The 13393-nt window shown below is 51.4% G+C and overlaps 1 protein-coding gene across 12 annotated transcripts in view; it reads right to left on the bottom strand.

Moving 5' to 3' along the window:
• PTK2B (protein tyrosine kinase 2 beta) overlaps window positions 1-13393 on the bottom strand; it is a 149440-nt gene that overhangs the window by 19497 nt on the left and 116550 nt on the right. For all 12 annotated transcript variants that reach the window (XM_063726355.1, XM_063726353.1, XM_063726354.1 and 9 more), the window contains 15 exon segments: window positions 10285-10347; window positions 10021-10075; window positions 9423-9563; window positions 8971-9045; window positions 8083-8184; window positions 6901-7018; window positions 6321-6360; window positions 5893-5939; window positions 4662-4712; window positions 4106-4203; window positions 3242-3326; window positions 2952-3052; window positions 2568-2683; window positions 774-874; window positions 507-596 (listed from right to left, as the gene is read on the bottom strand). In XM_063726355.1, the coding sequence (XP_063582425.1) occupies window positions 507-596; window positions 774-874; window positions 2568-2683; window positions 2952-3052; window positions 3242-3326; window positions 4106-4203; window positions 4662-4712; window positions 5893-5939; window positions 6321-6360; window positions 6901-7018; window positions 8083-8184; window positions 8971-9045; window positions 9423-9563; window positions 10021-10075; window positions 10285-10347 (1283 nt within the window).

The following is a 13393-nucleotide window of genomic DNA, read 5'->3' as shown; positions in this document are numbered from 1 at the left end:
TCGCACCAACACTTGGTGCCTGTGTGATTGAGGGCAGGCTCCTGACTCATCTGAGCCTCAGTTTTCTTAACAGGAAAATGAGAGTAATAATAATATTCTACAGGGTTGACTGTGGGAGCACTAAGTGAGATGGTCTGCAGGAGGTGTTCCGTAAGGGGCTGTCTCTCTACACCTGCCTTTGCTCTCTCTCCTTCCTGTACCTCTCTCAGAATAAGTCACAGAGTTTCGTCTTAGTTTCTGGGGCTGGTAGGTGGAGCACACCTGTCACAAGAGCCTCTTCCAGGAAGATGAGCCTGCACAGCCCAGGCCAGTCCTTAGCCTGGGTCACTCCCCTTCCTACCCCTACTGGCCTCCCCACCTCTGAGACTTCTCAGTGGCCACAGCAAAATACAACCCTGGGAATGGAGGGTGGAGGTCAGACACCTGCTCCCTGCACCCACCCCCTTAGCCTGATTCAGAGATGAGAATCTGAACCCTTTTTCATGCCCTCCCAAATCAGCACTCACCGAACATCCAGACGTCACTGGCTGTCGTGAAGCGTCGGAAGTTAATGGACTCTGGGGACATCCATTTGATGGGGAGACGAGTCACAGAGGCTTTGGGTGGGCAAAGAGGTTGATTTTTAGGGAAGAAAGATCAGAATTATCCAGAAATACATCCTACTTTCTGAAGACCCTTAGCCTGGGCTGTCCAGCTGTAGACTTCCTTCTTCTGGAATTTTTGGCTTCAGCTACCCCTCCAATGCCAATGCAGAGGCTGGGAAGCCCCCTCACCTTTGTAATAGTCCTCGTCCTCAATGTACCGGGAAAGACCAAAGTCCCCCAGCTTCACACACTCAGGGGAGGCCACCAGGATGTTCCGGACAGCAATGTCCCTGGAAGAAGGGCATCAAGACCAGGATGAGGCACTGCCCACCCCCATGGGAGCAGGAACAGAGAGATGGACAGACAGATGGAAAAAAAGACCAAGAGTCTAAGCCAGGGACTCGGCCTCCACAGCAGAATCAGGCAGCTTCTGTGGGTCACTGCCCCCACCGAGTGGTCTTGCTATAGCACAGCTCAGGTGGGAGCCCAGCTGGCCCCTCTGCACCCCAACACGTACAGGTGCTTTGCCATCTCCTCCCCTCTTGCTGTTGGGCTCTGTCTCCCATCACCCCTTCATGCATCTCCAGCTTGAAGCCTGGCTCGGATTCCTGGCATCTGCTACACTCCACTTCTGTGCTGTTGCCTACACTGTCCCCCATGCCAGGGAGGCTGTCACCTGGTGATTCTTCAAGGATAAACTCCAACCACTTCCCTGAACACAGGTATTCTCTCTCATCTGCATTTCCACAGGACTGGTTAGGTCTTTGGTATAGCAGGAGTGGCAGCGGCAGCACAGCTAACTCTGATGGGGCACTTAGGTTACCAGGATCGCACGAGAGCTTCACACACCCTGAGTCATGACATAGAGACCCTCAGACCCCCCTGGTGCAGGGGAGGAGACCGGACCCAGGGAGCTGAAGGAATTTGCCCAGCAGCTCACCAGTGGAAAAGAGTGTCGCCCAGGGAGGCCACTCCAGAGCTGAGCTCTCATTCCTCCCAGGAGATGCACTGCTGACTCAGTCTACCCTGTGTTCTTGCCATCACTCCCAACCCCAAACTAGTTTGCCTGCTTGCTTCTCACAGGCAGGCTCCACTCTAGTGTTTGTTTTTATAGCTGAAATGATGACTTAAAAGCATGGCCACTTCAAATAAACAAACAAAAGAAACAAATCTATCCTCCCACCACTTTTGTCCTGACAATTGATGTCTCCAGTTTGACCCTCATGCTAGAAAGTAAGCTTCATGAGGAAAAAGAGTTTTGCTTGTTTTCGTCACAACTTTGTCCCAGAGCCTAGGTCACTGCCTGGCACTGAGAGGTGTTCCATAGTACTTGTTGGATGAATGAATGAATGAATGAATGAATGCAGGGTTTTATCCCCTGATGTGGCTTTCCATAGAATCAGGCACAAGGCCACAGATCCAATGTCAATGGTGGGTAATGCCCAACCACTGACTCCCTTGGGGGTCAGGTTCTCATGGCAGGGAATGGGAACAAAGCCAGGTAGAGCAGGGGCCAACTCCACAGTCACAGGGAGGCTTGGACTCGGCAGCCCAGGGGTGTTGGCTACCAGCGTGATGTCTGGGCTAGGACCCCAGGATCTTCCTGGCCCTGCTCCAGCCCAGTCCCTTCTTCCTGGGCCATGTGCCACCAAGCTAGTGAGCTGGAGGTGAGCAAGCTCTGAGCAAGTTTGGGGGCCATTTCCTGGCACTCACAGGGGAGGGGCTAGAAAGTCTTGAGATATAGAAAGACACCTTGGACTTCAGAGTTACTCGTAACAACCCCATGAGGTACATACAGTGCCTGCAACTTTACAGATGAGGACACAGGGTCAGAGAGGTTGCTCAAGTGCTCTAAGCTGCTGGGCCAATGCTGGGATTCCAACACTGCTCTGTGTCACCCACAAGCCCTGCTTCTACCCAGATGCCTTGAGGATCTGGTGAAGGCCTGGCTTCCATACCACTGGCCGCTCCCTCCACCCCTACCTGTGCACGCAGTTGATGCTCTCCAGGTAGGCCATGGCTTTGCATATCTGCAGTGAGTACAGCACGAGGGTGAGCACCTTCAGGGAGTTCTTGTTCCGCTCCAGGTAGTGGCCCAGCTACGGGAATGGGGAGGTGCCATCAAGACCCCTGGTTGGTCCCAGTACGGAGCCAGGGGACCAGGGTGCTGGCAACCCCTGACCCTTCCCTGGGGGCAGTGGGAGACAAACCCAAAGCTGGCAAAATGTTCCAGCAATTTCCTTGACAAACAAGGCCTCTGGCTTATTTCAGTGGAACACAGAAGCCAGGAAGCTGGGAGGAATGGGCTGTGCTCTGAATGCCCCCCATGCTGCAGCCCAGTTGTCATCGCAGGGTCCTCCAGCTCACCTCCCCGTAGGGATACAATTCCATGATGATCCAGGTGGGCTCCTCTTCAATGATGCCAATCAGCTTCACGATGTGCGGGTGGTCGAGGTTCTTCATGATCACTGCAGTGCGGTGGGGCAAGAGGGACAGGTGGAGCGGCTCAAAGGTCCAATTCAGAAAAGGCCCTTGCTCTTCTAGCTGGGAGGACGGGGAACCCTTCTCCAACATGGGTCCCTGCACTGTTCACCCCTCTCTTCCCAGGCCCAAGCCCCTCCCATCTTGGAGGCCTGGTTGGTCTCAGGGGTCCCTACCTGCCTCGCTCATGAACTTCTCCTTGTTGTCCAGAGTGCAGTCTTTCTTGCAGGTCTTGACAGCTACATTGATTTTCTCCCCTTTCTGTAACAAGAGTGTGTTCAGGACCCCTTGGTCCAGCCCAGCGCTCAGCAGAATGTTCCCTCCTGGCCTCCCCACGGCCTCCTGCAGACTCCGCTGCCAGGAAAGGCCCCTTTCTCCTATGTCTCTCTTCTTCTCCCCTCTGTCTTCCTCTCCTCTCCTTCTCCACTCCCCTTCTTCTTGATCAGGGTCTGTTAGAACTGAAAAGGGCTGTAGTGGTCAAATGAGTCAAGCCCCTGGCCATCCAGATGAGGACACTGAGACTGAGGGGCCGTGTGACCTGCCCAAAGCCAGAAGCACCTGTAGGCCATTATCATGCCTGGGGGGGCGGGGCCTTTCTCTCTCTCTCATTGGATTTTTCATTCTTACTGCCTCTTTCTTTTTTCCCCTGGGCCTGCTAGAAGCATGAGCACAGCGGTCAGCCTTGCCCTGCCCCATCACTGGCCTTGACACTAACTCCAGATCCTGCCTCACCTTTTCTCAGAACTGTCTTTATCCCCCGTCCCCCTTTGTATTCTCCCACCAAGAATACTGACCCTTCTCCAGGTTCTGCCTATATCTCCACCCCTGGTATTTTGCTACTCTTCTTGGAAATGACTCTTGTCTCCACCACTCTTTGAGTATTTAATAAATACCACCATGCCCAGTGGACAAGGGGCCCTTAGGGACAAGGGGCCCCAAGTGGATGAAGGCTGTGCCAACTCCAACCTGCTCAGATACGAGCCCTGTCTCACCCTACAGACACGTGGAAGAGGAGTGTAAGGGAAGATCCTGGAACTCACGTGATTTGTGTAGAGACCTTCATAGACCTCCCCAAAAAAGCCTTCCCCAAGAATACGATTCAGGACCACATCTTCACGGGCAATGCCATACTGTGGACCTGCACAGACAGAGAAAACAGTCGCAGATCACAGAGATCAGTGGTATCCAGTAGGGAACCTGAGTGTCTGCAGGCTCTAAAGCCAGGCGTCACCATATCTATAACACCTCAGCCAAGATCCAGGGGCTGGGCTGGGGAAATGGGGGTCTAGAATGTTCCACTGTCTCAGACCCAGGGAAGAGCTATCACCCTGCTCCCTCTGAAGGCTGGGTCCCAGGTCCACGTTACTAGAATCCCCGCACAGCTCCATGGGCACACAAAAGGTCAATCAGTATAGGGAGAGAAAAAAAAATCTCAGCTTTCAAATCCAAGGCATCTCAGGTTTGCCACTGTCTAAGTCTAGCACAAAGGGAGGAATAAAGGAGGAAAACAGTGTTCCCTGTGGCGTCACCAGAGTCCTTGCCACGTCATTTCACAGGGCCTTGACTGCGGTCGCTGTGGTGGGGTCGAGAACCTACCTCCAGTCCTTCGCAGGGTTTCATCAGGAATCTCTGCGTAGATGTCTGACTCTGGAACAACAGGAAGAGGCTCAGCCGTGGACAAGATGCCCTTGGTGGGCACCGCCAGGAATCAGGTGTGGGGCTCCCCACTGGAGGCCAGTGGAGCCCAAGCGGGTAGGAGGAGAGGCCAGGCATGTCCCAGGCTCCCAGCCCAGATTTTAGAGTGGCCACAGAGCCCAGGGCACCTTGGCTGAACTCCCTGCTCTCTGCTTCCCAACTTGCATTGTTTAGGGCAAGTTGGTTAATCTCCCTTAATCTCAGTTTTCCCTTCTATGAAATGAATACTGGGGGATGCTATAAAGATTGAATCAAATAATACCTGTTGCATGTTTAATACCATTAAGGACTGGATGTTTGTGTACTTCCCAAATTCGTTTGTTGAAGCCCTAACTCCCAATGCGATGGGATTAGGAGGTGGGGCCTTTGGGAGGTGGTGCAGTCCTGAGTGTGGAGCCCCCATAATGTGATCTGTGCCCATATACACAGAAGAAGAGAGGCCAGAACTCTCTCTTCATCACATGAGCCCACAGTGAAAGGACAGCTATCTGCAAATGAGGATGAAAGCCCTCACCAGATGCAGACTCAGCCAGCACCTTGATCTTGGACTTCCAGCCTCTAGAACTGTGAGCAATACAGTATCTGGTTCTAAGCTACCCAGTCTATGGTATTTTGTTATGGCAGCCCAAGCTGCCTAAGCCATGTACTAAGTACTCAGTACACACTAGTGGTTACTATTCATGATTTTTTTTTGAGATAGAGTCTTGCTGGATCGACAGGCTGGAGTGCAGTGGTGCGATCTCAGCTCAGTGCAACATCTGCCTCCCGGGTTCAAGCTATTTTCCTGCCTCAGCCTCCCAAGTAGCTGGGACTACAGGCACATGCCACCATGTCCATCTAATTTTTGTATTTTTAGTACAGATGGGGTGTCAACATGTTGGTCAGGATGGTCTTGATTTCTTGACCTCATGATCCACCCACCTTGGCCTCCCAAAGTGCTGGGATTACAGGCGTGAGCCACTGCACCCAGCCACAATTCATGATATTTTAAAGCCATCAATGAGAAGTTATGGGGGAGGATTGTTTTTCGGTAACTTGGAGGAAACCCTCGGCAATGTCATGAGAGCAAGCAGTGCGGAGCAAGCAGACAGGAGGCAACTGGAGCAGGTAGAGGATGCAGCAGGCAGCTCACCTATGCTGCAGCTCTCTGAGAGGTGGGACCGCCGGGCCTCCAGGTTTCTGTAGGAGGTGAGAGAGCAGAAGCCAGGTGAGCTCAGAGCCTGGTAATGTTCCCCTGGGCAGCCTTAGCCCGCCCTCTCCTCCTGCCCCCTGTGGAGAAGTAGTCTGTCCAGATTAGCAATGACCTGGGAGCACAGCCCAGGCTGCTGGGGGCTGGAGTTGGGGGACAGCAGCGACCCCCCAGGATAACACCAGGTGGCATGAAGGCATAGGAATATTCCTGCAGGTATTTACTGGGAGGGAAAGATCATCCTTTTTCCAGGGTTCTCCTGGGCCTGAAAGCCAGAAACTATGGAGGTGGGGACTCCTGGTTTATTCTTCTTCCTCTCAGCAGCACAGGCTGAGCTCAGGGCCCTGTCCTCTGCACCACATTGTACTCACAGCATGGGGATCTGGGGCAGGCTGTTCCGCTTCTCACCATCTAGGAAGAGAGGAAGAAGGAGGAGGTTGGAGCTGGGGACACAGGGGCCTGGGTGGGTGACTGACCTCCTCACTATTCCTACAAGGGACTCTCCTCCCACCCCAGCCCCTAATTCCATTCTCTCCTAGCCTGGGAGCTAGGGAGGCCTTGGGCCAGAACTGGAATCCTCCTTGGAGGTTGCCTCAGGCCAGATTTCACGTGCTCCAGCTGTGACCCCTGCTTCCTGAATCTGACCCAAGACGGAGACACACACAGGCGGGACCAGCCTTCTTCTAGCAATGGCTTTGAGCTTGCTGGGGCTAAAACACCTCTCCTCCAGAAGCTGCCTCTATGTGGGTCTTGATTAGCAGGGCTGTGGGTAGGTGGACCGGCCAGGGCTTAAAGCCTAAGATGGGCCCATTGGAAGCTTCCCGCTGGGCTGTGGAGGAAGCCTCCTCATTCACTTATCCATCAGTGGTTTAGCTTCTGCCACTCCGCCTCTGGGGACTTGGGTGTGCTGCCACCCATGGTCCAGCCACTTTACCTTTAAATAGAACCCACCTTTCCTAGGATGGATGATGAGAGAGCCTTGGTGTTCCCCCTGCAGCCGGCAGTAGCCGTCTATGAGGTCAGCCATGTTCTCAGCCTCTGCTAGGGACGAGGTTTTGATGGACAAGGCCTGAGGAGCAGAGACCAGCCAAGGGTGAGACCCCAGAGCCTTGGCTAGAGACCACCCCCAGGGCTGGAGAAGAGACGGCAGGACCCCTGCCACAACCCTTGCCTGGATGCCAATGCTGTCTGCACCTCTCCTGGGGCCCTGCCCTGGAGTCCAGACTGCACTCTGTCACCCCTTTCACCTGTACGCCCAGGCCTCACTTATTTTGGCCTCTGAGCACACAGCATGATGCCTGGTACCTAGCAGGTGCTCAATAAATAGAAGCAGAAACTGAGAAAATGGAAGAGGGGGCTGGGCGCAGTGGCTCATGCCTATAATCCCAGCACTTTAGGAGGCTGAGGCAGGCAGATCACCTGAGGTCAGGAGTTTGAGACCAGCCTGGCCAACATGGCGAAACCCTGTGTCTACTAAAAGTACAAATATTAGTCGGGCCTTGTGGCATGCACCTGTGGTCCCAGCTCCTCAGGAGGCTGAGGCAGGAGAATCTCTTGAACTCTGGAGGTGGAGGTTACAGTGAGCTGAGATTGCACCACTGCACTGTAGCCTGGGTGACAGAGTGAGACTTTGTCTAAAAAAAAGAAAGAAAGAAAGAAAGAGGAAGGGGAGGCAATGGGGCAGGGCACAGATGGGTGAAAGGAGAGAGAGATGAACGCTCTGCAGCCTGAGGTCTCTCTGGGTGTTTTACCGCAAAAACAAACAAACAAACAAACAAAAAGCAAAACAAAAAACCCCCATGTTTTTGAGGTCTTGATGTCCGCATCATTGTTCTCTTGGTATAACTTAGGCCTGTGATTTATACCTGATTTCTGGTCACCTTGAACATTCCACTACCTGAAAACCTTCCCAATTTCTTTCCTGACATTAAAAAAATTGTTTCCCAAATTTTCCTACAATTTATCATCATCCTGGTACCTTTTGTCTAAGAACTTGGTGCAGTTTTCTTAACATGATCCCCAAAGCCAGGAAGCTCCTGGCCTCCTGCGTGTCACAGACTTTTGGTCTGAGCAAGAGCTCCCAATCTGCCATTATACCCCCTGCAGAGCTGCCAGGTGCCCAGAGACACTCACCTGGGGGGCACCTTCAATGCCCAGCTGAAGTACTGCCTGGCCCTCCTCCAGTGGGAGGCACCTGATGGACCTGATCTGCTTGAACTCGGCCAGGCAGGTGGGCTGTGGGAAAAGAAGGGGGAGCTTCAGACCATCCCACTACCAGGACTGGGCCATGCAGATTGGTCAGTATTGGGGAGCTGGGGTGAGAAGGAACTGGGAGTTTCTCTGGGAGATGAAGAGAGAATCAAAGACTATTAAGGCTAGAAGGATCCTCTAGTTCAGGGGTGTCCAATCTTTTGGCTTCCCTGGGCCACATTGGAAGAAGAATTGTCTTGGGCCACACATAAAATACACTAACACTGCTTGATGAGGGTAAAAAAAAAATCGTGCAAAAAATCTCAACATGTTTTAAGAAAGTTTATGAATTTGTGGTGGGCTGCTTTCAAAGCCATCCTGGGACCACAAGCTTGATGTAAACCAAGCCCCTCCCTATGCCAAGGAGAAAATGAGGTCTAGAGAAAAGCCAGGACTTGCTCAACATCATGTGCCAAGCTGGCAGTGGAGCCAGGACTGGACCCAGGTCCCCTGACTTCCAAGGGAATCATGCCTTATCTTGTCACTGAAAGAGCAACACTGCTGAGCTCTGCGAGTAATCATAGAGGCCTTGTCTCCTTCTCCCACCACCTCTGTTCAGATGACAGTCACAGGGATGTAAAGGGCCATCTGCCCCATGCTGCCATCTCTAAATGCTCTCCACTGCTGCTCACGCCAGGGCATGGCCTTAGAAGAACTCTGCTCTCAGCAACAGGGGCAAGAAGAACTGAAGGGGCAGACAGGGCGGGAGGCAGCAGAGAGGGGAAGACCTCCCCGCCTGGGGCTGGGTGGGGCTGCCCCCGGTCTCTCTACCTTTGCGTCCTGACTAGTCAGCTGGCGGATCCCTTTAGGGCCAATGACCAGGTCCACAGTAATGTTCCATCCTTGCTGGAATAAAAGGAGAGTGGACTGTTGTCCCAGAGCTGTCCTCCCCATTCTTCAGAAACTTGAAGAAAAGCTCCCTAAGCTAGACACAAGCCACTGTTTCCTGGGTCTCCAGCTCCTTCTCACCGAAACCCTGGCCATATGGATTTTCCCCTCCTGACACCTTGCCTGTCCTGCCCACCTCCCAGAGCTGGAGGCCAACATTTCAGTGCCTGCTTCAGGCAAGGGGATGCTTGTGACTTCCACCGACGGCAGGTCAGTGAGGCCCTGCTGCCTGAGAATCTGCAGCGATTGCAGCCTCTCCCTGCCCCCTCCTGGCCCCCTTTCCCGAGATGCCTGGAATCCAGGTCAGGGGGAGGATCAAGAGAGCCCGCCATTACAATGAGTTCGCAGCGGTAGGTCTCCTGGTCGATGTTGGCGAAGCCCGCGAGAGTGTTGAAGAACTTCATGACGCACTCCTCCTCCCTGAGCGAGGCGTACTGCTGGAAGGTCTGCTGGATCATCTTCCGGAACTGTTTGGGCTGGGGGAGGGGATGGGCAGTGTAAGCAATGCCTGCTCCTCCCAGGTCTCACTCCTTCCCTTAGCGTCTCGCTGAGAGACTGCCCGCTGCTCAAAAATGATCCCCAGGGCCTTTGCCCCAAAAGCAGCTGTGATCTATGACCTAAAACACATACCCATTGTCTCAAGGGAGACTCCCCATAACCCTATGAAGGAGGTGGAGGGGGCAAGGGGTAGCTTCCCAGTACTGGGGCCACAGAGCTGATAAGGCCTCGATGTGGAGCCAGAGCCCAGGCATGTCACAGTTGGATCCCCAGCCCCAGAGAGGATCCCTGGGTGCATTTAGTGGTCCTGTGTCCAAATGCCCAAGGCTGTGCAGATGCTCTGGCTTCTCTGAGTATTCCCAGCCCCAGCCTCATCCCTTACACTCTAGTCTTGGGAATCAGCACGAAGAGGTCCTCGCCCATTGGTTTCCTCACCTTTAAGTTCTCCTGCATCTGCTTTGGGAAAAACAAGTCCAGCCCCACTTCCTTTCTGCAAGAAGGAAGAAAAAGGCAGCATGTGACCCCCTCTCACCCCCACCCCAGGACTGAGGGCCAATCAGGAAGAGGTGAGAGGGCTTTAGGACCTGGGGACGGGCTCTGTGTGGCTCTGGTCTGGCGATGGGTGGAGGAGAGGGTGAGGAGGAAAAGTACACATGGAAGGACAGGAAGGGAGGGGAGTTGGGTGATCCCAGAACTTACTCTAGGAGCTCGAAGTTGGACTTCTTGTCAAGTGCATTGTGGGGCATATCCTTGAAGAACCGCCTGGAGAAATAGGTGGTGGAGAGGGAGGCTGAAGGCTGGAGAATGAGGCAGCCAGGACCAGGGCACCTCATGCCACTAGAAGCCCCCTTCCCCTGCCATACGTGGGTATCATCAGGAGAAAGGAAGTTAGGAGAGTCATAAAATTTAGTATTTTGACCTGTGAGGAAAAGGAAACTCCACAAATGTCATTCCAAGAAAAGACTCCAGCCTTGCATCCTAGGAAACTCACTCTAGGAATGGGCAGATACTGGGCTGAGGAGGAAGATGGTGGCTCCATCTGTGGCCTCTAAGAACAAAGGCCCAAGGCAGCCAATGCTTGAATGATGAGCCTAGGAACACTGACCTTCACCTGCAGGTCCTGGGAGGCTCTTGTGATTTCCTTTTCACTTATTTGCTATCTCTGAGATATTATATGTGTGTATGTTTGTGTGTTCATTTAGATACTTGTTAAATGTACCACTGTACATATACAAACTTTAGGATTTACAGAAGAAAATAAAATTATTCATAGTCTTACCAGAGGAGGCAGCTATTAATATTTTACTCATATTCTTTAAGTCTCATTTCCCCTAAAAATGTATGCCTTGATAAATACTTTTATGCAATTGTGGCTTAAGCTGAGACCAAATAGCTAATGTCCTCACATGTGCCAGCCTCCTTCCCCTGTCTGGGTCACTGTGTCTAGTAATTTCATTGACTGTGGCAGCCATTATCCTACTCCTGATCTTATATTAAAGTCATTCAGTGTTCCTTTAATTCAGGCATCCTTATAAATATCTGGTAAAAGTTTTGTGCAACTAATAATATAAGCAGAGTGAGGGAAGTAACTTATGATTCAAAAGCAATGACTTTTAGACAGTTCTCTGTGTTTAGAAAATAGGAAGGTTAGGCAGTGTGGTGGCTCATGACTGTAATCCCAGCACTTAGGGAGGTCGAGGTGGGAAAATCACAAGGTCAAGAGATTGAGACCATCCTGGCCAACATGGTGAAACCCTGTCTCTACTAAAAACACAAAAATTAGCCAGGCGTGGTGGCGCACACCTGTAGTCCCAGCTACTTGGGAGGCTGAGGCAGGAGAATCACTTGAACCCGGGAGGCAGAGGTTGCAGTGAGCCGAGATTGCACCATTACACTCCAGCATGGGTGACAAGAGTGAAACTCCGTCTCAAAAAAATTAAAAAGAAGACACTCAAGGCATGAAATCATAGAGGAAATATCCAATAAAAATGTAAAACGTAAAACGCTATATCCTTAATAATTTTTAATAAATGGTGTCTTTGAATATATTATCAAGCAAAATAAGTAATTACCTCTTAAGAAATATGATCCCAATTTTGCACTCTGTGCCCCAGCCTGAAACACTGGGCAATGTCCGGAGATAGTTTTGGTTATCACACCTAGTTGGAGTAGGTGGTTGGTGGTGCTACCAGCATCAAGTGGGTAGAGACTAGGGATACTGCTAAACATCCTTCAATGTACAGGAAGCCCACCCCCAATCCCCCCTAACAAAGAAGTATCCAGCCCCAAATGTCACTAGTAGTGAGGCTAGAAAACCCTGGGAATTTGATCCAAGAAGAGAACTTAGAACACTAAGAAGATGGGTTCTTCCCTACCTTTACTTCTCTGTACTGAGTGTCTGACAGAGGGAGGTAAGCAATGGTGCCTGAGATGGGATGTTCTTGCTAAGGACAGATGTGTGGAATTGGAAACCAGAAGACTGGCAGATAGGAATGACATTCAGGTATAGCAAAGGTCCCTAACCCCTGGACCATGGACCGGTACTGGCCTGTTAGGAAGCTGGCCACAGAGCAGGATGTGAGCAGTGGGTGAGTGACTGAAGTTTCATCTGTATTTACAGCTGTCTCCCATCACTTTCTATATTGTCTGAGCTCCATCTCCTGTCAGATCAGTGGTGGCATTAGATTCTCATAGGAGTGTGAACCATGTATGTGAGGGATCTAGGTTTCACGTTCCTTATGAGAATCTAATGCTTGATATCAGTCACTGTCTCCTATCACATCCAGATGGACTGTCTAGTTGCAGAAAAACAAGCTTAGGGCTCCCACTGATTCTACATTATGGTGAGTTGTATATTTATTTTATTATATATTACAATGTAATAATAATAGAAATAAAGTACACAATAAATGTAATGTGCTTGAATCATCCTGAAACCATCCCCCACCCCAACCAGGGTCCATGGAAAAATTGTCTTCCACGAAACTGGTCCCTGGTGCCCAAAAGGTTGGGGGCCTCTGAGGTATAGGACATGAGAAGCCTACCCAGGATTCTCCCCTGGATGGAAGCTCCTCCTCCTCTTCCTCCTCCCACCTGAAGAGTACCTGCAGTTAAGATCCCAAAATTCCATGCGATTGACCACGGCAGCTTCAGAAAACATTTCAAGCCAGTGTTACCTGCTCAACCTCCACATTAATAAGAAGCCTCAGGGTGATTATAGGCAGCTTGGTCATCTACAGTTCCCCTGGGTTGAGTGAGCCATAAAATATACACCTAGGTAACTGAACACATTGGCTTGCTGTACACAACTATTTAATTCTAACAGAATAAATGTTGGCAAAGGTCCACTGAGGAAGAAGATTTCAGTTCTTTCAGTTATCCATTTATTCAACTGTGTATTGAGCTCTTATGTGCCAGGCAAAGGCAGCACCCATTCTTGCTCTACGGATTTGACAGATTTTCACAATCTGGTGCGCAGGGACATGTCATTGCCTCACAGACCTGTGTGCAAGTACGGTGGTTTTGCAAAGGAGGCTGGAGGGGGTCAGGATGGGGCAGAAAAGGCTTCAAGATGAAGAGACCCTTAGGCTGGCTTGATGGGAAGAGCAGATGGTCACACTGCTTGTAATTGACACCTCATAGGCTCACGCTGAGGTTTCCTATGTATGTAGAGGACAAGCAGGTAACACAGGCTCAGTACATTTTCTAAAGGTGCCAGAAGATAGAAGAGTTTACTGCGCTGAAAAGGGAAATGAGAAGACTGTGCCAAGCAGGAGGGATGCATCACCCACCCATGGGGTGAGATCTG

Source organism: Pongo abelii, chromosome 7, assembly GCF_028885655.2.
Source record: "Pongo abelii isolate AG06213 chromosome 7, NHGRI_mPonAbe1-v2.0_pri, whole genome shotgun sequence".
Taxonomy (NCBI): domain Eukaryota; kingdom Metazoa; phylum Chordata; class Mammalia; order Primates; family Hominidae; genus Pongo; species Pongo abelii.
Note: the sequence above shows the minus strand (reverse complement) of the source record. Positions and strands in the feature narration are given on the sequence as shown.